The sequence below is a fragment of the Acinonyx jubatus genome, chromosome A2 (assembly GCF_027475565.1).
Source record: "Acinonyx jubatus isolate Ajub_Pintada_27869175 chromosome A2, VMU_Ajub_asm_v1.0, whole genome shotgun sequence".
NCBI lineage: Eukaryota > Metazoa > Chordata > Mammalia > Carnivora > Felidae > Acinonyx > Acinonyx jubatus.
This window is the reverse complement of record NC_069383.1, coordinates 158,206,387-158,234,171: the sequence shown is the minus strand read 5'-3', so window position 1 is coordinate 158,234,171 and position 27,785 is coordinate 158,206,387. Positions and strand designations below refer to the sequence as shown.

The 27,785-nt window shown below is 50.9% G+C and overlaps 1 protein-coding gene and 1 long non-coding RNA gene across 4 annotated transcripts; one reads left to right on the top strand and one right to left on the bottom strand.

Annotated features, from left to right (window-relative positions):
- The first annotated feature begins 965 nt into the window (after positions 1–965).
- Positions 966–7,129, top strand: RDH8 (retinol dehydrogenase 8). 3 transcript variants are annotated; one of them, XM_027050235.2, is made up of 6 exons: positions 966–1,125; positions 3,621–3,782; positions 4,415–4,594; positions 5,597–5,690; positions 5,983–6,166; positions 6,351–7,129. In XM_027050235.2, exons 1-6 carry the CDS (start codon positions 1,023–1,025, stop codon positions 6,516–6,518), a joined length of 891 nt encoding a protein of 296 aa, XP_026906036.1. In that variant the 5' UTR covers positions 966–1,022; the 3' UTR covers positions 6,519–7,129. The 3 variants fall into 3 exon arrangements, with proteins under 3 accessions (XP_026906036.1, XP_026906035.1, XP_026906037.1); XM_027050234.2 differs by having other exon boundaries at positions 973–1,125; positions 6,303–7,129; XM_027050236.2 differs by lacking the exon at positions 4,415–4,594 and having other exon boundaries at positions 973–1,125; positions 6,303–7,129.
- LOC113596565 (uncharacterized) lies at positions 3,986–16,554 on the bottom strand. Its single transcript, XR_003417344.2, has 3 exons — positions 16,087–16,554; positions 8,633–9,190; positions 3,986–4,531 (listed from the first exon to the last, which is right to left on the bottom strand). It is a non-coding gene; the product is annotated as an uncharacterized LOC113596565 (long non-coding RNA).
- Positions 16,555–27,785: the final 11,231 nt, after the last annotated feature.

Sequence of the window (27,785 nt, the reverse complement as noted above, 5' to 3'; positions counted from 1 at the left end):
AATGGATGCCCTAGCCCCAATTCCAAATCTTCACATACGCCCCTATTAAATGGGGGAGTCTTGCCCTATCTGAAAACAGGGCACTGCCGCAGGGGGAGGTGGCGAGGAGGTGGATCCCTGCCACGTCTGGGGTGAGGCAGAGCTGTCTCTCATCCTACTGGGACCCCACACTGTGAAGTTCCCTCCCCCCCCCAGGGGGTCACATGGAGCTGTCTGTGCAATTGAACAAGCACAGACTTGCAGGATCTCAGGGTGCTTCTGCAAGGAGGAACCCAAGGGGCGTATCCTGGGCCCTAAACTGCCCCACCATGGGGAAGAGGGAGAAGCCGGCAGTGTCTCCCTCCCAGGCTCTGGCTCCACGGACAAAGAGTCTCTGTGTCCCAGGAGAGGAGGGGTGGGGCCCCATCTGGCCTGAGGGCAAAATGGGGGCTGTGGGGTGGGGAGAGAGAGGGAATCTCCCCAAGCTGCTCCTCCTCCCTCCTCAGGGACCTTGAGGCTAAGACTTCTCCTGCTAAAAGATTCTCATAAAGATACTGCCCTGCCCTGCCCTGCCCTGCCCTGCCTTGCTGGGAAGTTCTTCCTAGTCTAACCCCATCTTCGGACATATCTATGCCCATTCCCCTTTTTGAAAGGACCCTTCTGGGACCACACTCGCTGTCATTTTCTCTCATTCTCTCCCTCCAATCAGAGATTCTTTGCCCAGAATAGAGACAGGAAAGGAATACCCCTGCTAGTTCCCCCAGCCCTAAATAATTTGAAATCATAATAAAAAGACCCTAGTTATGAGTGTAGCAGTGAGGAGAAGAAATTTTTCACAGATAAAGGAAAGAGGCTATTTTGAGGTTAAAGGTTTCTTCCCAGCTGCCTGTCCAGGGTCCGTTCGGAATTGGCATCATCTGGGACCCCTTCCCCTTGCGGGGAATCCGTTGGAGGGTGTCTAGGAGGGGGCAGAGGAGCCAAGGGATGGGTGGCAGGAGTCAGGTGCTGGCCAGCAGAGGTCACCCATCCAGGGAGGGATCAACATGGCCGACGCACCCCGGACTGTACTGATCTCAGGCTGCTCGTCGGGAATTGGCCTGGAGCTCGCAGTACAGCTGGCTCATGACCCCAGGCAGCGCTACCAAGGTTAGAGGCCCAGGGTGGGGCCGGGAAGGGCAGGGGTGGGCACGGCTTCTGAGGACCTTCAGCCGTCCTGGCACTATTTCCACTAGCCCATCCCTTCAGCTGTATTTGTGGGCTTGAGGAGGACCCAGGACACATTGGAGGCCCCCTTCCCACCTCTGCTCAGGAATCACCCCTTCATCCAACCAATATTTCTTGTGCACCTACTGGGCATCAGGCACTATTCAAGGTGCTGGAAACACAGCTCTGAACAAAATAGACAAAAATCTCTGCCCCGAGCAGTGGTGTGAGGGAGGAGAGGGAGAACAGACAATAAACAGATTTTAAAATTGTATAATATGTCTAGTGCCAATAAATGCTAAGAAGCAAACTAAAACAAGGGTAGAGTGTGGTAGGAAGTGGGAGGTTGGTGATATTTTTTAAAGGGCTGGTGGGGAGGGCTTCCCGGAGGCTCCACTTGGCATTCCCTAGGACTCCCCTCCCCCACCCCTCCCCTGATTACCGCTCCGAAATAAGCCTCTTAAGTGACCCTGACCTTGGGGGCTTAAGGGGGTGGGGGGGCTCTAAATCTAGGGACCTGGCCTCCTGCAACTCTGGAGTAAAGTGCGCCAGTCTGCACCCCCCCCCCCCCGGGAACCTCTGACCCAGAGCACGCTGGAGCTGAAGTGGGCACAGGGCCACTACGTAAGAGGAGGTTGCAGGGGGCAAGGGCATTGCCCCAGTTGGCGGGGCTGATTCTCCCAGCCCTCTGCCCTCTGTCTTAGACACACACACAGCTTTGGGTGTGACAGTCTGAGGGCCAGGGTGCAAGGAAGCCATAGCACTGCACGTGTCTCTGTGCACACGCAGTGAGTGTGTAAAACTGCTGAGGGATGTTTATTCAATCACTTCCCGGCCTTTTGGCGAAGATCAGGTGTGAAGGATGTTTACCGAGTGCTTACAATGTGCCAGGTTCTCATCAACGTGTCGCGCGTCACGTGTATCAGTTAATCCCCGTATCACCTCTATGAGGTGGCCATTACCATTAGCTCCATCTTAGAAATGAGGAAACTGAGGCACATTGGGCCAAAGATCCTTGCCCAAGGTCGCCCAGCTGGAAAGTGGCAGAGCCCGGATTTGAACCCAGGCAACCCAGTCCCTGTGGCCACACTTGTCACTGTATGTAGATGCATGTGATCCCATTCATCTGTGCAACACCCATGAATCACACGGGCCCACGGATCATGTGAAAGTGCCCACCAGGGCTGTGCATGTGTGATTGTGGGTACATGCACGAGGGGTACAATCAGGTACGCAGGTATTTGAGCTCAGCACGCCATCAAACCCAGGTTCAAGTCTCAGTTCTAACACTTACTAGGGGCGGGACAGACAAGGAACTCCACTTTGCTGAGCCTCAGTGTGTCAGCCACTTCACCTACTTGTCCTGGCTTCTATTGCTAAGCAGCAAATCATCCCAAAACTTATGGTGTAATAGAACAACTGTAATCATCTGTCTCTCATGCTTTACAAAGGCCATAAATTTGGAAGGGCTCGGCCAGGCAGTTCTGGCTCAGGGTCAAAGGCTACAACTGGAACAGTGCGGGGTAGTCATGGGCCTGGGCAGGCATGAACCTCAGGGCTTCTCCATGTGGTCCCTCTATCTGGCTAGCTTGGGCTTCCTCCCAGCAAGGTAGTCTCGGGAATAGCTGGGCCGCTACAAGGTGGCTGAAGATGTTGACAGTGAACGTTACAGCAAACAAGGCAGAAACTGCAGCATCTTTTCTGGCTGAATCCCAGAAGCCATGCAATGTTACCTTCACCCTATTCTATTGACTCCCGGCTAGTCACAAGATTCAAGGAGAGGGACATGAGATTTCATGACTTGAGGGGGAGCAGCAAAGTTCTCAAAGAGCGTATGCGATGAAAGATATTGTGGCCATCTTTGGAAAATTAGTCAGTGGCCTAATCATAGGGAGGATTAGAGTCCTAATCATTGGAAGGATTAGAGGTAGGGTTTATAAAAGTGTTCAGCACAGTGTTTGGCACATGGCAGGTATTCAACAAGCTGAAATTTCTGTAGATGATGGAAACTTGGCTATTTGCATGTACACACACACACACACACACACACACACACATACACTGACCCTAAGTATGTATTTCTTTCCTCAAGGCAATATGTTCTGTGTTTATTTTATTGGCTTCCTTCCTGGGCTATACATTCTGTGAAGCCAGGGACTTTGCCTATCTCATTTCATGCAATAGTCTCAGCACCTAGAATAGGGCACAGTGGATACTAAGTAGGTGCTCAGTAAAGGATGGATGAATGAATGGATGAAAGTACATGTAAGTGAATGTACACAAATATGCATTTGTGGCCATGTAGTGAATGTAAGTAGGTAAACCTATGGGTCCCCATCCCTCTGTGACTGTTCATGCAAGATTATGGAAATACATGCAAATGAATGCAGAGGGAAAAGGAGCCCAGTGCCTGACCCAACACCGGTCTCTGTTCCCAGTGGTGGCCACCATGAGGGACCTGGGAAAGAAGGGGGCACTGGAAGCAGCTGCTGGAGAGGCTCTGGGGCAGACCCTCGCCGTGGCCCAGCTGGACGTGTGCAGTGACGAGTCAGTGGCCCAGTGTCTCAGCTGCATCCAGGGAGGGGAAGTGGACGTGCTGGGTGAGACCGAACAGCCCCCGGGGGTCACTCCCCTCCCTGCCCTAACCACAGGTCCTCGTCCCAGCGAATCCTCTCCACTGTCTGAGCACCAGCTTTCCTGCTTCAGCAGAAACCTGTAGCCCTGGACAGAAGGGGTAGACAAGCCGGCTAAAAGCCCAGGGTACCTGTTTATTAAGGATACAAGAATAAACTTGAGTCCTGGGTGTAGGATGGATTTTATTGAATAGAACTTCCCACATTTGGAGAAAACCATATGCAGTTGGAAAAATTACTCTGATGAGTCATTTTGGGGAAAGAGCTTCTGTTGAAGAAGCGACACAAGTTCCCTCAGAGGCTTTTGAAGGAGGGCAGGTGTGGCTGTTTTGATGCAATGTGGGGTCAGAGCTGAACGGCTCATGTATTAAGGGGAGGCTGTTCCCAGCAGCCCTTCCCCCCCACCCAGGGTTCAGGGTCCCTATAACAAATGTTAAACTATATGTAAAAATCACCAGGGCTCCACACTCTTCCACTCGAGATACTCTGGCCTGGCCCTGAATTTGGAGCAGGGGATGGGATGATCCAGGGAGTGTCCCTACAGGAGTGGCACTAGAAAGGTTTGGGGGACCTCAATGTAACCTCACCCCCCCCCTTAGTGAATAATGCTGGAGTGGGCCTGGTGGGGCCCTTGGAGGGGCTCAGCCTAGCTGCCATGCAGAACGTCTTCGATACCAACTTTTTCGGGGCTGTGCGTCTCGTCAGAGCTGTGCTTCCTGGCATGAAGAAAAGGAGAAAGGGCCACATTGTGGTGGTCAGCAGTGTGATGGGGCTGCAGGGTAAGCCCTGGGGACCCAGCCCTGCGAATCCCCCCAGTGTCTGACCCTCCCCAGGCCGGAAGGATGGCAAATAGGTTTTAGCTCATACTCCAAATGAGCCCGTGTGGGGAAGGATTCCAAAGCTCTGAAGGAAGAATTTCGGGAAGAGTCTATGTCCACCATACTGTAAGAGGAGGCAGTGGTCTTACAAATACTGCCAATGGCCATCCACATCCAGTATCAGACCTACTTCCCAACACCTCTACAAGTCTCTCCCATCTCCCCAAACCCAAAAGAACCGTCAGAACTCCTCTGTGACGTTTTCTTGCCAAACACCTCCAACCAATCCCTGGCGACGTCTAGCTCTGGGGCTCTGAGGTTCTGCAGAAACGGAGAGCAGTGATTGCTCAGTGATGTCTGCTATTGGCCTACTATGGAGAACACCTGTTTGCCATCCAGGCTCCTGGGTCTTTCCTCCTTGAGTCCCTCTAGACTCCCTTCCTCCCCAAGGAAACTCCCTGGGATCCGCCCCCCTCCTCAGCAGGCCCCTTAAAGAATCCCCCTTACTTGTTAAGAATCTGATTCTACTACTCAGCCCCATCTCTTTGGTCCCTCTTCCAGCTGCACCTCCTAACCTCAGGGGCTACATTCCCTCTTAATAAAAACAGATAAGAGCCCCAGTGAATCGGACTTGACTTCAGGGGCCCTGGAAATCCTATGCTCAAGTGGCCCAGAGGTTTAGAGGATGGAGGGAAGAAGGGTTTTCCAGGGCTAAGGACAGGTGGAGCACAGGGAAACCCAGGACAAACTAATCCTGAGCCCATATGCTCCCATCACACATACATACACTCACCATGTTGGCCCTCGATAGCCCCTCATCCTGATCTTCAAACCCTCTTTGCTCTGTCTCCTGAAGACCCCATGTCCCTCCGGACCCACAAGCCCATCACCCAGACCCGAAAGGGCTCAACCTCCTCCAATCCTCTCCGGTGGAAAGGGTTCAACCTCCTCCAATCCTCTCAGGTGTCGTGTTCAATGAAGTCTATGCAGCCTCCAAGTTCGCCCTGGAGGGATTCTTTGAGAGCCTGGCTGTCCAGCTGCTGCAGTTCAACATCTTGTGAGGCTGGTGTTTGGGTAGTGACGGGGGAACGGGAGACAGTGGTGGGGAAAGACAAGGGAAACGGAGGCAGCAGCGAGGAGGAGTGGGGTGGGAAGGCAGTGATGGTGGGGAAATGGAATCAGGAACGAGGAAAATGGAGGTATGGGAAGAGGATGGGCGGTACCAGGGGAAGGGCAGTGGATGGGCTGGGGAACCAGGAAGGATGGGGAGAGCGAGGAGGAGAGGGACATTAATGGGGCCGCGAGGGGGTCGGGGTACCAGGCCCTGGTGCCCCTCCCTATATCCCCAGCATCACCCTGGTGGAACCTGGTCCAGTGGTCACTGACTTTGAGGGGAAGCTCCTGGAGCAGGTTTCCACGGCCGACTTCCCAGACACCGACCCTGACACCTTGCACTACTTCCGAGATTTCTACCTCCCAGCCTCCAGGGAGCTCTTTCGCTCCGTAGGGCAGAGCCCACAGGATGTGGCCCAGGTGAGTGGGGGGAGGGGGAGGGCAGAACCCCAAAGACGCGGCTCTCGGGGGGGGGGGGGGGGGGGGGGATGGGAGTGTGCCCCACCCTGCAAACCCCGCCTCCCTGAATCCAAGAACTCAGGGCTCCACCCCATAGGTCATCGTCAAGGTCATCAGTTCACCCAGACCCCCCCTGCGCCGACAGACCAACGCCCGCTACACCCCGCTGGCTGCACTTAAGGCTGTGGACCCCTCCGGCAGCCTTTACGTGCGCACCTCCCACCGCCTGCTCTTCCGCTGGACGCGCTTCCTCAACCTTGGCCTCCGATGTCTGGCCTGCGGCTGCCTCCGCATCCGAATATGGCCCCGGTGAGCAGAGCTTCACCCGACCCTCCCCACCTCTGCACAGCCAGGCGTCTTCAGTTCATACCGATCTCAGAGGCCTCTACGGACTCTTCATTCATTCATGCACTCAGCAACCTGCCTGACCCACTCTGTGCCTGGGCCTTGGTGGGGCCCCAGAAATCCCTCAGCCTCCAGGCACACACACCGCGCCCCCCCACCCCACCATGGTCAGGGCTGGGACAGAAAGAGGGAGCCTTGGACCCTGGGCTGAGGAGCCCAGAGTAGGGAGGCTGGAGCTGTGTCTGGGAAGGCAAGGTAGGCTTCCTGGAGGAGGGGACATTGTTGCTGGACCTTGAAAGATGAAATAGACTGCCTCATTCAACCTCTGGACTTTATTATCTTGGGCCTGGAAATACAAGGATGATCTAAAATGCCCTCTACATAGAACCGAGTTGACTAAGGGGTCTTCAAGACTTTTCCGGTCACACAGCCCATCAGCAAAATGTTTCATGCACTCACCAGCGGCACATGTATATTTTTTTCATCAGATATATATTTGTCACCACTAGCAATCCCTATATTAAATGTTTAATAAAGCTCAACTCCCTATGTCTAAATAAAAAATTTAAAAAGCAATAAGGTTCACTTCACACACATTAGAACGACTGCTATAAATAAACCGCACAAACAAACAACACTCGAGAAAATAACAAGTGTTGGTGACAATATGAAGAAATTGGAACCCTTGTGCACTGTCGGTGAGAATGTAAAATGGTACCGTCACTATGGAAAATAGCGCGATAGTTCCTCAAAAAACGACACAGAATTATCACGTGACTTAGCAGGTCCATTTCTGGGTGTGACCCCAAAGAACTGAAAGCAGGGTCTCAAGGAGATATTGGCACACCCACATTCATGGCAGCATGATTCACAACGGCCAAATGTGGAAGCAACCCCATCAACGGGTCCATCAACAGAAGACTGGATGAACACAATGAGGTACATCCACACGACGGAATGTTATTCAGCCTTAAAAGGGAAGTCAGTTCCAACACCTGCTACAACACGAATAAACCTCGAGAGCATTATACTCCGTGAAATAAGCTAGACACGAAAGGACAGATACTGTAGGATTCCACTTGGATGAGGTCCCTAGAGGAGTCCCATTCACAGAGATAGGAAGTAGATGGTGGGCTCCAGGAGGGGGTGGGGAGTCAGTGTTTTGGGGGGACAGAGTCTCAGTTTGCAAGACATAATGCGTTCTGGAGATGGGTGGTAGGGAGGGCTGCACAACCACGAGAATGTACTTAACGCCACAGAACTGAACACTTAAAAATGGTGAACATGGTAAATTTCGTGTTATGTATATTTTATCACAATTAAAATTTTTATTTTTCATTATTTTTTATGTTTATTTACTTTTGACAGAGAGAGAGAGAGAGCGTGAGTGGGTGAGGGGCAGAGAGAAAAGGAGACAGAAGATCTGAAGCGGGGTCTGGGCTGACAGAGGAGAGCCCCACGCGGGGTCAAACTCATGAGCCATGAGAGATCATGACCTGAGCTGATGTCAGATACTTAACCGACTGAGTCACCCAGGCACCCCCACAGTTAAAAATTTTTAAAAAGCAGGAGCCTGGGTGGCTCAGTTGGTTAAGCATCCGACCCATGATTTTGGCTCAGGTCGTGATCTTTTTTTTTTTTTTTAATGTTTTATTTATTTTTGAGACAGAGAGAGACAGAGCATGAACGGGGGAGGGTCAGAGAGAGAGGGAGACACAGAGTCTGAAGCAGTCTCCAGGCTCTGAGCTGTCAGCACAGAGCCCGACGCAGGGCTCAAACTCAGGAACCATGAGATCATGACGTGAGCCAAAGTCGGATGCTTAACCAACTGAGCCACCCAGGTGCCCCTCAGGTCATGATCTTGTAGTTTATGAGTTTGAGCCCCACATCGGGCTTCATGCTCACAGTGTGGAGCATGCTTGGGACTCTCTCTCTCTCTCTCTCTCTCTCTCTCTCTCTCTCTCCCTCCCCCTCTCTCTCTGCTCCTCCCCTGCTCTCTTGCTCTCTTAAAATAAATAAATAAACCTTAAAAAAATTTTTTAAGCAATAAGGGTCCTACTGGAGCCCCCAAGAGAGTATTACCAAGTTTCTTGGTCCTCATGTGGAGAATTCGGAAGCAAATGGACTGACTCCGTGTCCAATGCTGATTCTGTTTCTTGTTCACTGGGTGACCCTGGGCAGGTGACGTGCTGGTGGCATCTCCCGGAGAGCAGAGCTAACGGTAACAGCACCGAAATGACAGGAAGAGTCCCGCGCGCTGGAGGTGGAGTCTTTGTGATGCTTCACGTCTGGCTGCCACCGTGGAGGGCCAGGCCCCGGGCGAAGGGGTTTTCATCAATGTTTGCTCTTTGCAGCCTTAGTAGACAGAGGCACTCAGAAGCTGCCCAGTTCATAAATGAGGAAACCGAGGTTGTCCAGAGCGGAGGGAGGGGCAAGAATCAAGCCTGGGTCTCTCCAACTCAGTCTACGCTGACCTCCAGGGGCCTCTAGTAACATCTTCTAAGAAAAGGGAAACTGAGTCCAGGGCCCTCCACACATGTCTTTGAGTCAGAGATAATGGAGCTGCTTACTATTTTTTTCTCCAATGGGCCCCTCCTCTCCCCTCCCCGACATTGGATTTCTCAAGCGTGTTGGAAATACCTACAAAAGAACGTATGACATCAGATCATGACGCCCGTGGCACAGCCTTGTGACTTGACCCAAACCACTGAATCTCACGCTTTAAAATGGCAGATTTCACGGTATATGAATTACATCTCAATTTAAAATTTAAACACATTTTTACAAAGAATATAAGGGGCACACGTGTGTAAAAAGGTCTTTGGGCTGCCTCAAGAGGTTCACCCAAGGTTTACATCAGCCGGTTTCCTCCACATCTAGTTTTTGGTTGTGTGGGGCTCTGCCGATAGGAGGCATCAGCGGGGGATGAGAGGCTGGGAGGAGAAAGGCCAGAGTATTTGTCTCCCCCCCCCCAAGAGCTCCCTCCATGGGGGCCACTGCCTTATGGCAGATGGTGCCAGATGGCCCCAGCTCCAGTGCCTAAGAGCCACTCCCTCCTTTGCCCCTTTCAGCTAAAGATGGTGATAGGACCCCCCAGAGGCAGCAGAATGGCACTGCACTCCATAGGGCTACCCGCCTTCTGTCTCTACTTTTGCAATTGTCCCTGTCTCCATGGGGCTCCAAATTACCCGCTTTGAGTGTACTATCTCTTTCCATCCGGGACTCTGACTGACATCATGCATGTGTGCAAAAGACCAGGGGAGCAAAACACATACACACGAGCCCACCATCAGACTCCACCATTAGAACATTATTGATATTTGCTGCCTGCCTTACCCCAAGAGTCTCTACTGTCCTGAATTCTATGTCCAATATTCTCTTGTTTAAAAAAAAAAAAAACCAAAAACTCCCTTAAATAAATTATTTTATTTATTTATTTATTTTTAAATTTTTCTTTAACGTTTATTTATTTTTGAGACAGAGCATGAACGGGGGAGGGTCACAGAGAGGGAGACACAGAATCCGAAACAGGCTCCAGGCTCCGAGCCGTCAGCACAGAGCCCGACGCGGGGCTCGAACTCACAGACCGCGAGATCATGACCTGAGCCGAAGTCGGCCGCTTAACCGACTGAGCCACCCAGGCGCCCCAAAGAAATTATTTTAAAAGACAAATTTATCTTCTTGCCAACAAGGAAAAGCCATCAAAGTCACCGTGCGTGAAGCCAAACTCGATAGTTATTTACAGGTGGGGCATACAGTATTCTGAACCCCAGATTCATAGACTCCTGGTGTGAGAACATACCAGACCTTCTTCTCAGATTCCCCGGTGGCTACGGAAGTGAGCATGTGACCCCGATTCCACTCAACAGATGTACAGGATTTAGAGTTGAGAACCCCCCCCCCCAAAGAAGGAGGGATCAGGAAAGGGAGGTGGCAGGAGAGACAGGGACATTGACGGAAATGTCGTGGAAAGCCAGAGTTTCAGGTTGGATTCAGGAGGAGGATTTAAGCTCCTGCCCTGCACCCCCACTTTGTCCCCGTCCATCTTCGAAGGCTGGTGATTTCATTAGCCCCCAGCATCCAACCGGGTAAATTCCTTTGCAGCTTAAATCACCCTGAGCCAGTTTCTGTTGCGTATAAAGAAGAATCACCACCAATCCAGATGGCAACACAAAAGCAAAAGCAGAGTGTGTGTTTTGGGGCAGGGACTGTTACTACATTTTAGCTGGATGCTATTGCTTACAACAGAAATAGGCCGACGTTCAGAAGGTGTTGACGCACTAACCCTCGGTTCTCGATTTCTGCACTCACGCCTGCCCCTCTGTCCTCTCTCCCCATCTTAGCAGAGGGAAGTCTGTTCTGATTGCTCACGCCAAAACTCTCGGAGTCATCATACCTCACAGCTAATCAGATCTTGCTCACTTGACCTGTAAAATATATTCAAATATATCCAACCAACCGTTTTGCAACACCTTCTGGGCCCCCACCCTAGTCCAACCACCATCATTTCTCACCTGGAGCATTGCACCAGCCCCCTCCCCGCTTCTGCACTCGCTTCCCCTACAATCCATTCTCCACGCAACAGCCCAGAGGATTTTTTTTTTTACCGTTTATTTATTGTTGAGACAGAGAGAGACAGAGCATGAACGGGGGAGGGGCAGAGAGAGAGGGAGACACAGAAGCGGAAACAGGCTCCAGGCTCCGAGCCATCAGCCCAGAGCCCGATGCGGGGCTCGAACTCACGGACCGCGAGATCGTGACCTGGCTGAAGTCGGACGCTTAACCGACTGCGCCACCCAGGCGCCCCGCGGATCTTTAAATTATTTTTTTTAACGTTTATTCACCGTTGAGAGAGAGAGACAGAGTATGAGCGGGTAAGGGGCAGAGAGAGGGAGACACAGAATCCGAAGCAGGTTCCAGGCTCCGAGCTGTCAGCACAGAGCCCGAGGCGGGGCTTGAACTCACGAACCGCGAGATCATGACCTGAGCTGAAGTCGGATGCTCAACCAACTGAGCCACCCAAGCACCCCCCCCCCCAGAGGATGTTTAAAATCAGCTTTTGACTAGCTAAAATGCTCAGTGCTTTAAAAAATCAATATATATGTGCATATATATATATATATTTAATTTTTTTTAAGTAGGCTCAATGCCCAACGTGGGGCTTGAACTCACAACCCTGAGATTGAGAGTCACATGCTCTACTGACTGAGTCAGCCAGGCACACCTGAAAGAATACTTTAAAAAACAATTCTCCTAGGGGCGCCTGGGTGGCTCAGTCAGTTGGGCGTCCAATTTCGGCACAGGTCATGATCTCACAGCTTATGGATTTGAGCCCTGCATCGGGCTCTCTGCTGTCAGCACAGAGCCTGCTTCAGATCCTCTTCCCCCCCACCTCTGCCCCTCCCCTGCTCATGTTCTCTCTCTCCCCCTCTCTCACAAATAAATAAATATTTTAAAAAATTCTCCTGCCCTCCTTTCCCTCAACTGCCCAATTCCTGACACCTCCCACCTCGAGTTATCTATCCAGATTTTCTTTCTTTCTTTTTTTAATTTTTTAATGTTTATTTATTTTTGAGAGAGAGACAGACAGAGCACGGATGGGGGAGGGTGGAGAGAGAGAAAGAGACACAGAATCCAAAGCAGGCTCCAGGTTCCCAGGTGTCAGCACAGAGCCAGACATGGGGCTCTGACTCATGGACTGTGAGATCATGACCTGAGCTGAAGTCGGACACCCAACCAACTGAGCCACCCAGGTGCCCCATTTAAAAAAAAAAATTTTTAATGTTTATTTGTTTTTGAGAGAGAGACAGACAGAACGCGATATCCAGATTTTCTTTCTGATTATACAAGAAAAAAACTGATAAGCAAACTGTGGTATATACACGCAAAGGAATGTTATTCCACCTTAAAAAGGAGGAATTCTGGCACCTGCTACACCATGGGTGAACCTTGAAGACATTAAGCGGAGGGATATAAGCCAGACACAAAAGGATAAATACATTGTACGATTCCACTGATGCAAATCCATAGACAAAAAAGTAAAACAGAGGTTAACAGAGGCTGGGGGAGGGGGAATGGGAAGTCAGTGTTTCGTGGGGACAGAGTTTCAGTTTGAGAAGGCGGAACGTTCTGGAGACGGATGGTGGGGATGGTCGCACAGCCATGTGAATGTGCTTGATAGCATTCCACTGTACGTCAAAAATGTCTAAAATGATAAGTTTTACGTTGTGCAGATTTTACCGCATTAAAAAAAATAAATATACTGGAAAAACTGAATATATATATATATATATATATATATATATATATATATATGTGTGTGTGATCTTTTTCACAAAAAGCAGCATACTATGAGATCTTTCCTTGAATACTACATCCTGGAAGTGTTTCCCGATCAGCCCGAGCAGACATTCTCATTCCTTTGCACAGCTGCAAAATCTTGCATTGTGTAGATGGACAATAATTTATGCAACTGGTCCTGTACTGATGAATCTTTGGGCTCCCTCCAATCCTCTCCTATTATGTAAACGGCTACAACGGATGACCTTGTGTGCATACATCATTTCACACGTGTGCAAGCGTCTCTGTCTTGGGATTACTTGGCCAAAGAAACTATGCATTTGTCATTTCTACGAACATTATCAAATTCATCTCTATTGGGAAGGACTGATGTCCATATGTTAACATGGTCACTTCCTCATAGCCTCACCGCACTGTGCGTGATTAGTCTTCTAAATTTTGGCCAACCTGATGGGTAAAAATCAGTACTTCACATTTCTCTTTTTTTTTTAACCATACTGTTTTATTTTTTTATTATTATTTAAAAAATTTTTTTAACGTTTATTTATTTTTGAGACAGAGAGAGACACAGCATGAACGGGGGAGGGTCAGAGAGGGAGACACAGAATCTGAAAGAGGCTCCAGGCTCTGAGCTGTCAGCACAGAGCCCGACACGGGGCTCGAACTCACGGACGGTGAGATCATGACCTGAGCCGAAGTTGGCTGCCCAACCGACTGAGCCACCCAGGCGCCCCTTATTATTATTTTTTAAATATGAAATCTATTGTCAAATTGGTTACCATACAACACCCAGTGCACATTTCTCTGATATTAACTTGCATTTCCCTTATTGTGAGTAAGGCTGTCCTTTCACATGTCAAAGAACCTTTTGTATTTCATTTTTTGTGAACATCCCGATCACACGTTTTGCTCAAGGTTTTCTGACTTTTTAACGCTTTTATTTATTTTTGAGAGACAGAGAGAGAGTGCGAGTGGGGGAAAGGACAGAGAGAGAGAGAGAGGGAGACACAGAGTCCAAAGCAGGTTCCAGGCTCTGAGATGTCAGCACTAGCCCGACATGGGGCTCGAACTCACAAACCGCGAGATCATGACCTAAGTATGACCTGAGCCGGAGTCAGACGCTCAACCGACTGAGCCACCCAGGTGCCCCTTGCTCAAGTTTTTCTATTGGACTGCTTATCTATATTTTTTGGGGGGGGGGCAGAAAGAGAGGAAGAGAGAGGGAATCTCCAGCAGGTCCCGCACTGCCAGCACAGAGTCCTATGTGGGGTTTGAACTCACCAACTGTGAGATCGTGACCTGAGCCAAAACCAAGAGTCGGACGCTTAACTGACTGAGCCACCCAGGCGCCCCTGGATTGTTTATTTTTATTATTAATTCTTAGAAATTCTTTACATATTATGGAGATTAGGGTGCCTGTAATATGAAGTGCACTCTTCCCCCATTTTTTCAACTTTTCTGTGACATAATGTGGCCTTATTTTTATGTCATGGAATTATCTGCCCTCCTTATTGCTTTGAACTAAGTGAAAATCACCTTTGGGTTTCAGGTCAGAGGAAGAAAGGACCTGCCCAGACTAATTCTGTTAAAACAGAAAGATAATATTGCTTTTCTTTTCAAAATTCTCCAACGGTTCCCCCTCTTACTTAGATTCAAAATCCACAGCTATGAGGCCTCCTGCATGTTCTGACCCTTAAATATTAATCCCAAATTATCTTCTACTCTCTCCCTTTCACCCGCTTCATTCTGGAAACACTGACCTCCTTACTATTTCTTTTTTTTTTTTTTTAATATTTTTTAACATTTATTTTCTTTGAGAGACAGAGGAGCAGGGAAGGGGCAGAGAGAGAGAGGCAGACACAGAATCCAAAGCAGGCTGCAGGCTCCGAGCTGTCAGCACAGAACCCGATGTGGGGATCGAACTAATGAACCTCAAGATCATGACCTGAGCTGAAGCCGGCCGCTTGACCGACTGAGCCACCCAGGTGCCCTTCCTTACTATTCCTTAAATGCTCCATGCACATTCCTACCTCAGGGCCTTTGTATTTGCTGTTCCATCCGCCTAGAACGCTTTTCCCAGATAGCCACATGGCTCCCTCCTTCGGTTCATGAAGGTGCTCAGATGTCACCTTCTCAGAGAGGCCATAAGATCGTACCCTATCGCCCTATCCCCTGAACCTGCTTTATTTGTCAATACCTGACATACACGAAAGTTATGTTTCCTGCCTGTCTCCCCCCACTAGAATGTCACCTCCCTGGGGAGGAGACTGTCCTCTCCTCGACCACACCCCCAACCCCTACTAGAGTATGTGGCACATGATAGATACCCAAATATCTGACGCCTGAAAGAATGGGTGGGTAAATTAAGGCATCAAAATGAATCCGTGTCTGGGACACCTGGGTGGCTCAGTCGGGGTTAAGCATCCGACTCTTGATTTCGGTTCAGGTCATGATCTCGCTGTTCGTGAGTTCAAGTCCAGCGACAGGCTCTGTGCTGACAGTGCAGAACCTGCTTGGGATCCTCTCTCTCCGCCCTTCCCCCGCTTGCTCTCGCGCTCTCTTGCTCAAAATAAATAAATAAACTAAAAAATTTCTTAAATCAAACAAATTTTAAAAATGAGACTCCCTGTGGCCTATTAAGTATTTCAAGACCCTTTTCTTACAACTCCCCAAATGCCCCACGTCTCTTCCACGTCTTCACGTGGGCTGTTCCCTCCCCCTGAAACAAAACCTACTTCTGTCTCCCACCCCTAACCCTTCACCAGATTCCTCTTACTGTCCTGAGACTTTCAGACTTTCGGGTCTCAGCCTAAATACCGCTTCCTCCAGGATGCCTTCTTTGATTCCCCAGCCTGGGTGGGTTAGGAGGTTTCTCTGGGCCCTCCTAGCTGCTTATTTGGGGGCAGTTTCCCCTGATCAGGCTTTCACTTCTGTTAGGGCGCCTATCCCGGTGCTTTCAGACCCAGTAATCAACCCCAAATGCGACTGCTGAATTCTTCTTCCTCCCCCACAGCAAGGAACAAGCTTCCCCTGAAATTTGTCACTGCTAGCAGGCCTCCTTGGACCGGGAACCAGAGGCATCTGGGGCGTGTCCTTAGGGATCAGGAGGCAAAGCCAGTTCCCGAAGCCTCAGGGACCAAGAAGTGACCGAGGAGCCTGGGTTGACACACAAGGTGACCAAGCAGAACGCGTCCTGGCGGCCTCATCTGGACCGAGACGCTCCTGACACCTCCTACCTGAGCAAGAAACGCCACCTTTCTGAGCATCGGTTTCCTCATCTGTGAAATGGAAGGGCTGCTGGCGAGAGAGCCCCTGCTAAGCGCCAGGACTGAAGTGTTTCACAAATGAAGCCGTTCGCTGAAATGCTGGTATTTGTATTATTTCTTGCCTCCTGGATCCGGCCCGGCCTTTCCCGGGAAGCTGTGGGCTGGAAGCCTGGAGGAGGAGGGAGCGAAAACAGAGGCCACACATCCCTGCAACGCCGTCCCTCCCGCCCCGGCCTCCTTGCTGCAAACCCCGGGTCCCAGGGAGGGGAAGGCGGGCGGAATCCGAGCGGCAGCAGCAGCTGCTCTGGGCGCGCGGCCAACGTCCCCTCCCTCCACCACCCGCATTCCTGCGGGAGGGGGCCGAGAGCTCCTGGGCTGGCCGGAGGCTCGCTGGCGCCCTCTCGTGGCCGAAAGTTGGACTCGACCTTTAACTGCCGTAGCGGACCCGGGTGGAGCCCACGGCGGGTCGCCTGCCGACCCCCTACCCTTCTCCGGCTCCCTCTCACACAGGTTCGCTGAACTTGCTGTGTGACCTAAGGCGACTCACTTAACCTCCCTGTGCCCCAGCTTCCTAGCTGCACAGTTTCGGGCAGGACGCTTCACCTTCTGGTGCCTAGGTTTTTGCATCTGCAAAATGGGTCAGTGGGTCCTGAGATTGCCGAGAGGACCCAAAGGGACAGTCCAGGTGATGGCAGCCACAGTAAACACCCACACCCCAGGGGAAGGGGTTTCCGTCCTGTTCCCTGCTGTGTCCCCCCCCCCACGCGCCGACAACAAAGCCAGCCATGCAAGTGGTGCTCAGATTTATTTCATTTATTTTATTAGTTGTTGAGCAAATGCTCATTCTTCATGAGACGCGAGCTCCTGTCGCTCATTCACCCAGCACCCACTTTTGCCTCCATCCATTTGTTCAACTCCTCCATCAATCTGATCATCCGTCATTCACTGGATGACTAAGCTGTGTCACAGACACCCCCCCCCCGCCCCCCACCACACCGTTTGTTTTCAAAGTGTTTCCCCGCCTCCTCTGTTGCTCCCTCGTACCGAGGGCGGTGCTGGGCCCTCCCCCAAGTCAAAACCGAAACTCAAGGGAGGTGCGGGCCTGAGCAGGCTTCAAAAGCCTCAGATGTGTTTACCTAACAAGGATTCCCACTCCTGGGTGACTCAGTCAGTTGAGCATCTGACTCTTGGTTTCAGCTCAGGTCATGATCTCCTGGTTCATGGGTTCGAGCCCCTGCATCAGGTTCTGTGCTGGCGGTGTGGAGCCTACTTGGGATTCTCTCTCCCCGCCTCTCTCTCTGCCCCTCCCCTGCTCCCCTGCTCATGCTCTCTCTCAAAATAAATTTAAAAAAAAAAAAAAAAAAGAGTTCCCTCGGGAGACAGAGATACTGGCAGAGTAACAGGGAGCCCAGACTGGACAGAAAGGTGGGAGGGACTGAGAACAGTGCCCCTGCCATCCTTCACCTTTGGACGACCCCTTGCTCTGGACACCTAGGAGCCCCTGGGACAGAGGGAGGATGTGGACACCTGGGGTGGTCACAAAGATGTGAGGGGGAGAGCTCACACCCAGCTGAGGGACGGCTGAACAGAACCAGAGGAGATTCCCGGAGAGCAGGGAACAGCAGTGGAATACGCCACCCCGAATGGACACCAGTGTTCTAGAACCTTCCAAATTGGGTCTCACCTGCTCCCCTGACCCAGGCCTTTATTTGATTCTGTTGATTCTTGGGTTCCTAACAGATTGTTTACCATGGTCTCAAGAGTATTCCCCAGAGCCTCACGGCTCACCCGCCTGCCACGAGGCAAGTTGCTTACCTTCACCGGGCCTCAGCTTCCTCATCCGTACAATGGGTGGTAATTCTCACTTCAGCATAAATGTGAGACTTCTGTCGGTGTACACAAAGCATGTAGAACAGCACCTGGCACACAGCAGGTGCTCAATAAATGCCCGAGGAATAAATGATTCGATTCCACCTTCCCCCTTTGTTTCTGACACGTCTGGTTTTCCAGCTCTCTGCAAAGGTAGAGTCTGGAAAGCAGGCGAGGGTTGAACCTAATTAACAAGAGGCTGTGAAGTTTAAGGAGGAAATGCATCATGGGCCCTTAGCAAGTCCTCAGGAAATGTCCACTCCACAGGGGCAGGGACTTTGTCTTGTGGTCACTTCTGTGTCCTCAGCATGCTAAGGGGGGGCTGGGCTCGTAGTAACTACCTATCCAATCTTTGTTCCATAAGTGCATATTGTCATTTTTTTTGGAAGCTCTGGGCTTTCCCAGGCTCTGCAAGCTGGCAGCAATGGCTTCACTGAGAAACGAAGAACCAGACAAACTTGTCTGCAGCCCCCTCTGCTTCTCAGAGGCAGGACCACAAAGTGGCTCCAACATCTTTAAAGGGCATATTAAACAGGCAGTGAAAATTATTTCGGGATAGAGAAAGCCTTCTTCTAGGGATGCCTCAAGCATGATGTGTTTGTGTCCCTGGTTCAAGATGTATAATTTGCCTTCTGGAAAAAGGAGCCCAGAGAGCTTGGCATGATTTAAGAACAATGGACAATGGTCACAATTTACCAAGTGTAATTGTGCAGAAAGATCTGAAGCCCAGCGAGAGGATTTGACCCGTGCATTTTTGAGACGGTTCCCTTATAGTGGGTCCTGGGGCCAGATGGCTCACTGCCGTGGCTGCTCACGCCTGTGACCCAAGAAATGAATACATAAAGCCTGTACAGCCCCGGTTGGAGCAGCTACCCCAGCAACTCACCAATTACATAAGGGCAGAGGCAGGGACTATCTTGTTTCTTCCTGCCCCTACCAGTCAATCCTAACCAAGCTCTGAGTCCAGCCTCCCAATGCACATGGCCTGGGCTCCTTGCTGGTAGAGGGGAAGGCTTCAGGATAAGATCTCATGGGTCATGGAAAGGACAACCCCTCCCCCCACCACCACCACTCAGGCCCCCAAGTGGGGAGCTGGAATACTTTTTTTTTCTTAATGTTTATTTATTTTTGAGAGAGAGAGAGAGAGAGAGAGAGAGACAAAGTGCAAGTGGGGGAGGGGCAGAGAGGGAGGGAGACACAGAATCCGAAGCAGGCTCCAGGCTCTGAGCTGTCAGCACAGAGCCCGCTGCAGGGCTCGAACCCAAGAACCTCGAGATCATGATCTGAGCTGAAGTCGGATGCTTAACCGACTCAGCCACCCAGGCGACCCTGGAATACGTCTTAGTGCAGCTGTCCCCGGCCTCCGTGGAGGGTGGCTGAGGAGGGGGGAGCAACCTCTTCTTCCCCCATTGTATTTATGGGGGTCCCCTCCCCACGTCTGTTTAGATGTTAACTCAGCCAGGCCAGGCCAAGGCAAACAGACCAGAGCTGGGATGGACAAGAGGACAGGTGTCTGTGGCCTGTCACTGCACACATCAGCCTCCCCCTCCCCGCCCCCGCCGCCATGGACTTGTCCTGGCCCATGGGGTTGCTTCTACTCCTCTTGGGGACCCCTCTTGCCCACACTGAGCCACTGTGAGTCTGGGAAACTGAGGGCACTCAGCTGTTGCCTGCATATCTGTTGTCTGCATGATTCCCTGCATGAGACCCTGCCTCTCTGCTGCTGCCGCTCCCACTCGGGTCCCCCCCCACCATGTCCCTGCGTGTGTCTACTGACAGGTACATCTTGGTGACCCCCCGAGTCCTGCGGGTGGGCAGCCCTGAGAACATCCACGTACAGGCTCACTCGGACTCCACGCAGCCCCTCACCGGGACCCTCGAGGTGAACCTCACCGTATGGGCCCCATGAAGAAGACAGTGGTGGCTAAGAGCCAGCTCATTCTCTCACCGGAAAACCACTCTATGAAACAGGCATCCGTGATGGTAGGTGATAAGCCAGCATGGGTGGCCACAAAGGGAGCTCTGGATCAGAAGCAAGGATGGAGAGGGGCAGGCTCTAGAGGGACTCCACACGAGGGACACTGGAGAATAGATGTGGGGTTTAGATAGACTTACTGCGCCTCTTATGTCCTGTCCAGGTAGAAATCCAAAGTCCCCTGAGTCTGGGCTCCAAGAAGGGCAGTGATGAGCTCTGGCGGTGCCTCTGTGGGAATTAATGGGAGGCGCCCTCTGCTGGTGGCTTGAGGAGCTGACCATGGACTGGATTGCATCCTTCTCTTGGCTGGAAGTCCTTTGCCAGATGTCCTTGTACAGGGGCAACGGCAGAGCCAGAGGGCCCCCATTCGATTGTTTTTCCAAGATCTGGCCCAGGGCTTTGCTCCCAGGGATGGAGACCTCAGCAGAGCCTGAGGAGCGTGGGCATCTCTCCCCAGATACCCGAGAGCCTGGTGTACCCCCCACAAGCAGGGCAGCAGTCCATCATCATCCGGGCAAGCTGGGCACCCATCTCGAACTCTTCATTCATGGAGGAGATAGTGCTGGGGGCTCCCCACGCTGGCTACATTCGCCCAGACGGACAAGACTATCTACACCCCTGAGCACTTGGGTACAGCCCCCGGGCACTCGGCCTAGGGCAGATGCTGACTCTCATTCCCAGTCTCCCCAGCAATGCCTGAGATGTCCCACCTCTCGAGGTCTCCCTCTATCCAAAGTCCCCCTACTGCAAAAGATCCGATGGCTACCTCCCTTTCCAGATTCTATCCAGCACTCAGAGTTTTCCCTCTTCCTCCAGTTCAATACTGGGTGTTTGCTGTGAACCACAAGATGAATCCTGTGACCGGGACATTCACTCTGGACATCAAGGTGGCCTCTCCTGATGGGAAGGTGGATCCCAGACACTGAGGTCATATCATGTGCTAAAGGCCTGGGGCATGAACCACCCACTCCCTCTCCCCACAGAACCCAGAGGGGATCACCGTGATCAGCCAGAATCTGCTGGCCAAGGAAGGTTTCTTCGCGAGCTCTTTTCTTCGCAATCTCACCTCCCAGAGATTGTCAGGTGCCCTGCTGGGAGCCCTGTGGATGGAGGCTCTCCTTCTCAGTCTCCATCTCTCCTCATTCCCTGTGTCTCAGTCTTGGGACCTGGAGCATCGAAGCCAGTTACCAAAGTGCAGCCAAGCAGAAGTTCAAGGCGGCCGTTGACGTCAGGGATGACGTAGGGTGAGTAGGATGTGATGGGCAGGGCAAGGAGGGACATGCAGGGAGCAGGATTGGAAATAGAAAGGAAGGCTCGTGGTGCACCTACTGTGCACCAGGGCCTAAGCTGTATGCTGGTGAACAGGACATGTGTTCCAGTCCTTGGGGATTGCCAGAGCCACTGAGGAGAGAGTGGACAGGGCCGGGACAGGGGAGACGGCAAAATACTGAGGGCATCCACTGCTTGTACTCCACCCAGTGCTCCCATCATTTGAGGTCCAGCTGATGCCAAATAAGATTTTCTTCTAACTCAACAATGAGGCTCTGGGTGTGGACATCCAGGCCCGGTGAGTCCCCTTATCCCCACCCTGGCCAGAGGACCAGGAATGTCGAGAAACTGAATGGGTAGAGAAGCAGGCCACTTCTGTAACACTTAAGGATGGTAAAGGTACTCTTTGCTACCCGTGAGATATTCTTGGCCAACTACGTTGTTCCATCAGGTTGTCCAGACCACATCTGCCACCTGTAGGTAGTAGAGACCATCCCTTCAGGTCTCTGGGGTTGTACAGGCCACCTTGCCTACCTAATGGAGTTGCACCATTTCTCGTGGTCCACACCCTCTCTGAAGGTCCACGAGATGGCACAGGCACATTTGTCACCTCGCGGGGTTTGCAGATTGGCAATGAAACCATCCAAGTGTTCAGGGACCACCTCTGCCCCTCCCAAAGATTTACCGCCGTCTCTGCAACCACATGAGGTTGTGTGGGTGCTTCAGAGCCAGTGGGATGACCCTCCACCCCCCAGGTACATATTCAACAAGCCAGTGGATGGACATGCTCTGGCCATCTTCGGGGTGAAGCTGGATTCCCGCCGGATGCCCATCCAGAGTTTCCTGCAGAGAGTGGAGGTAACTGAGTCTTGACCTCTCCCCACCAGCTTCCCCCTCCATCAACTCTCCTCTATTCCCCCCAAGAAACCATCTCCTCTTCTCTCCCTGGTTCTGAGAGCAAATCTCAGAAGGCCTGGGCCACGTCTCCCTTCAGAAGGACACGCTGATGTCCACATTCCAAGGCCCAGAAGAGGACTTCATTGGGGACTCAATCTTTGTCAATGTCACCGTGTTCTCCACCGGTGCCACCCTCCCCCAAGCCACTGGCTGAGGTCTGGACCCTGTCCTTACCCAACCTAGACATTCCACCCATGTGACAATGGGCTACCTCCCAGCCTCAGTTTCCTCATCAGAGAAATGCAAACATGCTAGAAAGACTGGGAGGAGCTGAGATTGTGCTATCGTCTTTCCCTGTCCTCACAAAGATGGGCCTCCCGTACCAGCAGCCCTGCAACTCCCGAGAAACTGACCCTCATCCATAGACCTCACAGTCACCCTGTCTCTCCAGGGGGTGAGATGGTCCAGGCTGAGACCTCCGGGGTGAAGATCATCCGGAGCCCATACAACATCAAGTTCACCAGGACCCCCCAGTATTTCAAGCCGGGGATGCCCTTCTGCTTTAGGGTCAGAGTCTGACTTCACTCCATCCAGGGACTCAGGGCCCTTTTTCCCTAACAGACCCCTCTCAGGAGACAAAAACCCACATTGGACTCACCTGATATCCACAATCTATCTGTTTGAGAACTGAATCCATCATGCTCTCAGACCAACCCCAAGGCTCTCTCAAGTCTCAGCCCAGGTCCCCCCAAAGCACTGTGATGGCTCCATAGTTTCTCTGTGAGGGGTTTAGTGGCCACAGTCAGCCTAGAAGGTAATGCTCAAGGGAGTATTCCAAGGCTATATTTGCACAGCAAGCATGCTGTTTTTACATGCATTCCTTTTGGCTAAATTTAAGATGTCTGATGGACATTAGGAAAACTAAAGACATCCTTTGATATCAATCCTACTAAAATTTTCCCCAAGCCCTCCACATATCTCCATTCTAATTCCCTCCACCTCCACCCCACCAGCACACCAACACCCAGGGCCACCACGTATGGTTGCACACTGCAAGACTTGAGGGGGTGCCTTTCTCAAAGACTCTAATATGAATGGTGCCCCTGGTGTTGTTCAGCGCACAACCTGTACAGCTATACAAGGCAGTCCTGTCCAGATCAGATTCCCAGTACTCCACCTCTTGTGCCAGGCCACCCCCAGGTCTGTCCTTCATCTCGCCCCAGATTCCACCTCAGGTCTTTGTCTCAAATCCTGATGGGTCCCCAGCCTCTAGAGTCCTTGTCCAATGCCAAAACCATAAAGTGTATACACCTCAGCCAGTGGAGTGGCCACTTTGACCATCAACACAGATGTAGATCTGGAGCAGCTCCCTATCTTGGTAGCGACCTAACGGGGCAGGGATGGTGGGGCTGTGTAAGCTAGAAGGGCTGGGAATTTACTTGCCCATCACACTTCCCAGCTAGAAACCCATGAGCCTCTCCAGCCAGAAGAGCAGGCTTCAGCCAGGGTGACGGCATGGCCTTACTTGACTCAGGATGGGTCCAGGAACTTCCTGTACATTGAGGTAAAGATGTTGGGCACAGAAGTTGGCAGCAGCATCCAGTTGAGCCTTAACACGAGACATCAGAATCCTGCAACCAAGAACCAGATCACTCACGTCACCATCCTGGTGAGTGTCTTGGACTAAAACCTAGGCCAAGAAATTCCTTCCTTGGAACATCCCTGGCTAGCTGGTTTGGAGGAACTGTGAACAGTGGTATGAAGGTGGGAACCATCTGGGGTGGCCTCAGACTAAGGAGCTGAAGCAAAGGGAATGCAGGTCTCCCTTGTGAGCTGGGACAGCCTCAAGAAAAGGTTGACCTTACCTTTCTCATTCTTGGCCTCCCTTGTCTCCAAGGTCCTGAGTAAGGGCCAGATTGTGTATGCCAAACATCAGTTAAAAAGGCATGGGAGTGTCTACACATCAGCCATTATCTCTGATGTGATTTCAGAGACGCTGCCCTCCTTCTGCATCCTGGACTTTTATTTACTGCCCAGGGCAAAAGGTCAGGACCCTGAACTGGTGGCTGACTCCATATGGATCGACATGAATGACAGATGCATGGGGACGGTGAGCCAAATTCCTTAAAGTTGTACATCACCATCATAAAGCATAGACAGAGAGTCTGTCCAAGCTGAAGGGCTCCCACTCGGGGCGGCAGGGGAGAGGAAGAGGGCATGTGCCCTTAAAAGCTCAACCTTGGGCATGTAGACTATGCAAATAAATGTGTGGAGTTGGGATTGGCCTGGTGAAGTTCCTGGATGTTCCATCAGAGCCATAAGGAGCATAAACTTGAAAATTGACTTGGGAAAGCCCCTTGGTAGCATATGAGCCCCTTTTCCTGACATCTCTCTTTTTCCTGGATCAGCTGAAGGTTGGTTTGAAGAATGAAGGACCCTTCCAGCCTTTGGAGCCCAACCGCCAGGTGGAAGTGAAGGTGATAGGTGGTGCTGAGGCCACAGTGAGGCTGGTGGCCGTGGACAAGGCTGTCTATGTCTTGAACAGCAAACACAAGCCCACACAGAAGAAGGTGAGAGAATGTGTGGGCTTTGGGCAAAGAGGTTGCCTGGAGGCTCTAACTGGGGCCTCAGCTTCTACATCTGCAAAATGGGATGCATTGATGGTTGCAAGTATTCAAGGAGCTAGTGCACAGCATAGAGATTGGAAGGTAATAAGAGCTCGACAAATGTGAGATGGTGTGAGAATTATTATTTGAGCTAGCAATTACAGTGCACCATTGTTCCTTCCCTGAAATTCCTGTTCCTCTCTCAACCCCCAGGTCTGGGATGTGGTGGAGGAACATGACATTGGCTGTACAGTAGGAAGTGGGAAAGACAGACTTGCTGTGTTCAACAATGCTGGATTGGACCTGAGGATGAGCAGGGGGATAGACACCTTGGCAAGCTCAGGTTTGGGAAAGGCAGTGGTGGGGAAGGGGTGGGCAGTGCTGTCTAGTGTTGAGAACATGGGATTTGCTGTCAGACAGGCTAAAATCTAGGACTCTCCCACTTACTGTGAGCCAGTTATATTTCCTCTTGGAGGCTTAATTTCTCCATCCATAAAATGGGGATAATAATAAAAATAACAAACCAACAGTAGCTTAAACAAGGTAGAAGTTTATTTCTCACTCAGTAACAGTTCTGAGGTCATTCTGGGACTCAAGCTCCTTCTAGTTTGTTGCCCTGCTACATTCCAAGGTGGTACCTCATTAGGACCTCATGCCAGGCAAGAGTATGAAGGGACGTGGGAGGGGGAGATATTTTCTCATATCTCATTTGCCAGAACTCAGTCATGTAGCCCCACCTAGTTGCAAGGGAGGCTGGGAAGCGTAGTCTTCATTCTGAGTGATATGCAACAGAGGGAGGTTTCGTTGCCACAGTTGGGGGGGGGGAGTGGATACCAGGGACAACTAGGAGTGTCCTTTTAGCTATAAATGGTGATCTCAATAATAGTTTCTGTCTACTACAAGCTGGACACTGTGTTAAGTACTTTTATATGCATAATCTCATGGATAGAACTATGATTATACCATTTTACATAGCTGGAGAAATTAATGCTTAGAGAGGTTAAGTGACTTGCTGAAGACTGCACAGCTTTTATGTGGTGAATCTTGAACATGAGGCAACTATGGGATTCAGTGAAATCATGCATAGAAAGCACTGAGAATTCAGTAAGCATCCAATAAATATCAAGGGTGTTTATAATGATCTTGACAATGGCTCCCTCATTCTTCTCTCTGACCCCTGGACTGGCACTGCCCTCAGAGCCCCACTGCCACATTCCATTGCTGCTCCCTGAAGAGGCTGGGGACAAAGAGGAATGCAGGTCAGAGCTAAAGCTGGACATGCCCCTCCTGGCTCCCTAACCTACTGTATTCAGAAAACAAAAACCACTCTAGGTACCAGGAAACAAAAACCACTCTAGGTACTTCAAGTAGAGAGGGAAGGATTTAATGATGGGAGTTTGGTGCTCTCAAAACAATTAGACGGACTACAGAAGTGGAGGTGAAAAGCTGATTGCTGGGACTCAACATCACCTCACTGCAGGTCTTGCAATGCATGAAATCTCAGGAAACGACTGGTGATATCTCTGACGATGCTGGTGGGTAGATAATGAAGTACAGAATTGTGCCAATAACAGAAACACACATAGACCGGGGCTCACCCATCAACTACCATTGTTGTAGGGAAGACAGTCTCCACTTCTCCCACCTTCCAAATCTTACACAAGAGCATCTCAGTGGCAGAATCTAATCCCATCCAGAATCCTAGCAGCAAGAGAGTCTGGGAAATGTAGCTTCTAGATGTCTAGAATATCCCTATGATACAAGAGGGAACATAGGCAGGGGCGCCTGAGTGGCTCCATCGGTTGAGCATCCAACTGCAGCTCAGGTCACGATCTCACGGTTCATGGGTTCAAGCCCCGCATCGGGCTCTGTGCTGACGGCTCAGAGCCTGGAGCCTGCTTCAGATTCTGTGTGTCTCTCTCTGCCCCTCCCCTGCTCGTGCACTGTCTCTGTCTGTCAATAAGAAATAAACATTTAAAAATTTATAAAAAGAGGGCAAAAGAAGAGATGGGTGCTGAGTGCCAGTGGATAATAGCTAGCAAGCCTTGCCATCCCCAAGGCCAAGGTGTTGACCAGACAAAGAGTTCTGAGCCTGCAGTTCAAGGAAGATGGGAGTCAGCACCGAGTGGTGTTGGAAGCATGGATTATATGAATATTAGATTTTTCAGTCTCTTCGAGCAATGCTGATGACTTTGTGGTTCTTTTATTATTTTTTAAGTGTTTTATTTATTTTTTGAGAGGGAGAGAGCACGCACAAGCAGGAGAGGGGCAGAGAGAGAGGGGGACAGAGGATCTGAAGCAGGTTCTGCACCAACTGGCTGATGGCAACAAGCCCGATACGGGGCTTGAACTCACAAATCACGAGTTCATGCCCTGAGCCGAAGCCAGACGTTCAACCAACTGAACCACCCAGGCGCCTATGACTTTGTGGTTCAAAATAAAGAGAAGGTAATAGAAGCCTAATAAAAATTGAAGTAAAACCTTAACTCTAATTTGATATTTAAAAAAAAATCATGCTAGGGGCGCCTCACTGGCTCAGTCGGTAGAACACGCTACTCTTGATCCCGGGGTCGTGAGTTCAAGCTCCACATTAGTTGTAGAACCTACTTTTTAAAAAAATCATGCTCACCTCCTTCGAAAAGTTTATGATATAAAGTGTTGTGTTATTCATGGCAATGATAAGTTATATTGTGTGAGTATAATCATTGCATACGGTAGACAACAAGATTTTCGAATTGCTGTATTTTCATCTTTAAGCGCATTTCTTCATTTTGCTAACTTAGAAGCATTCAACTTGACATCATGCTTTACAACAAGTTTTAGGCTTTCATTTTTATTTTATTTGTTTTATTTTTTAATGTTTATTTATTTTTGAGAGAGACAGAGCATGAGCGGGGAGGGGCAGAGAGAGAGGGCGACCCAGAATCCGAAGCAGGCTCCAGGCTCCGAGCTGTCAGCACAGAGTCCGACGCGGGGCTCAAATCCACCAACCATGGGATCGTGACCTGAGCCGAAGTCAGGCACTCAACCGACTGAGCCACCCAGGTGCCCCA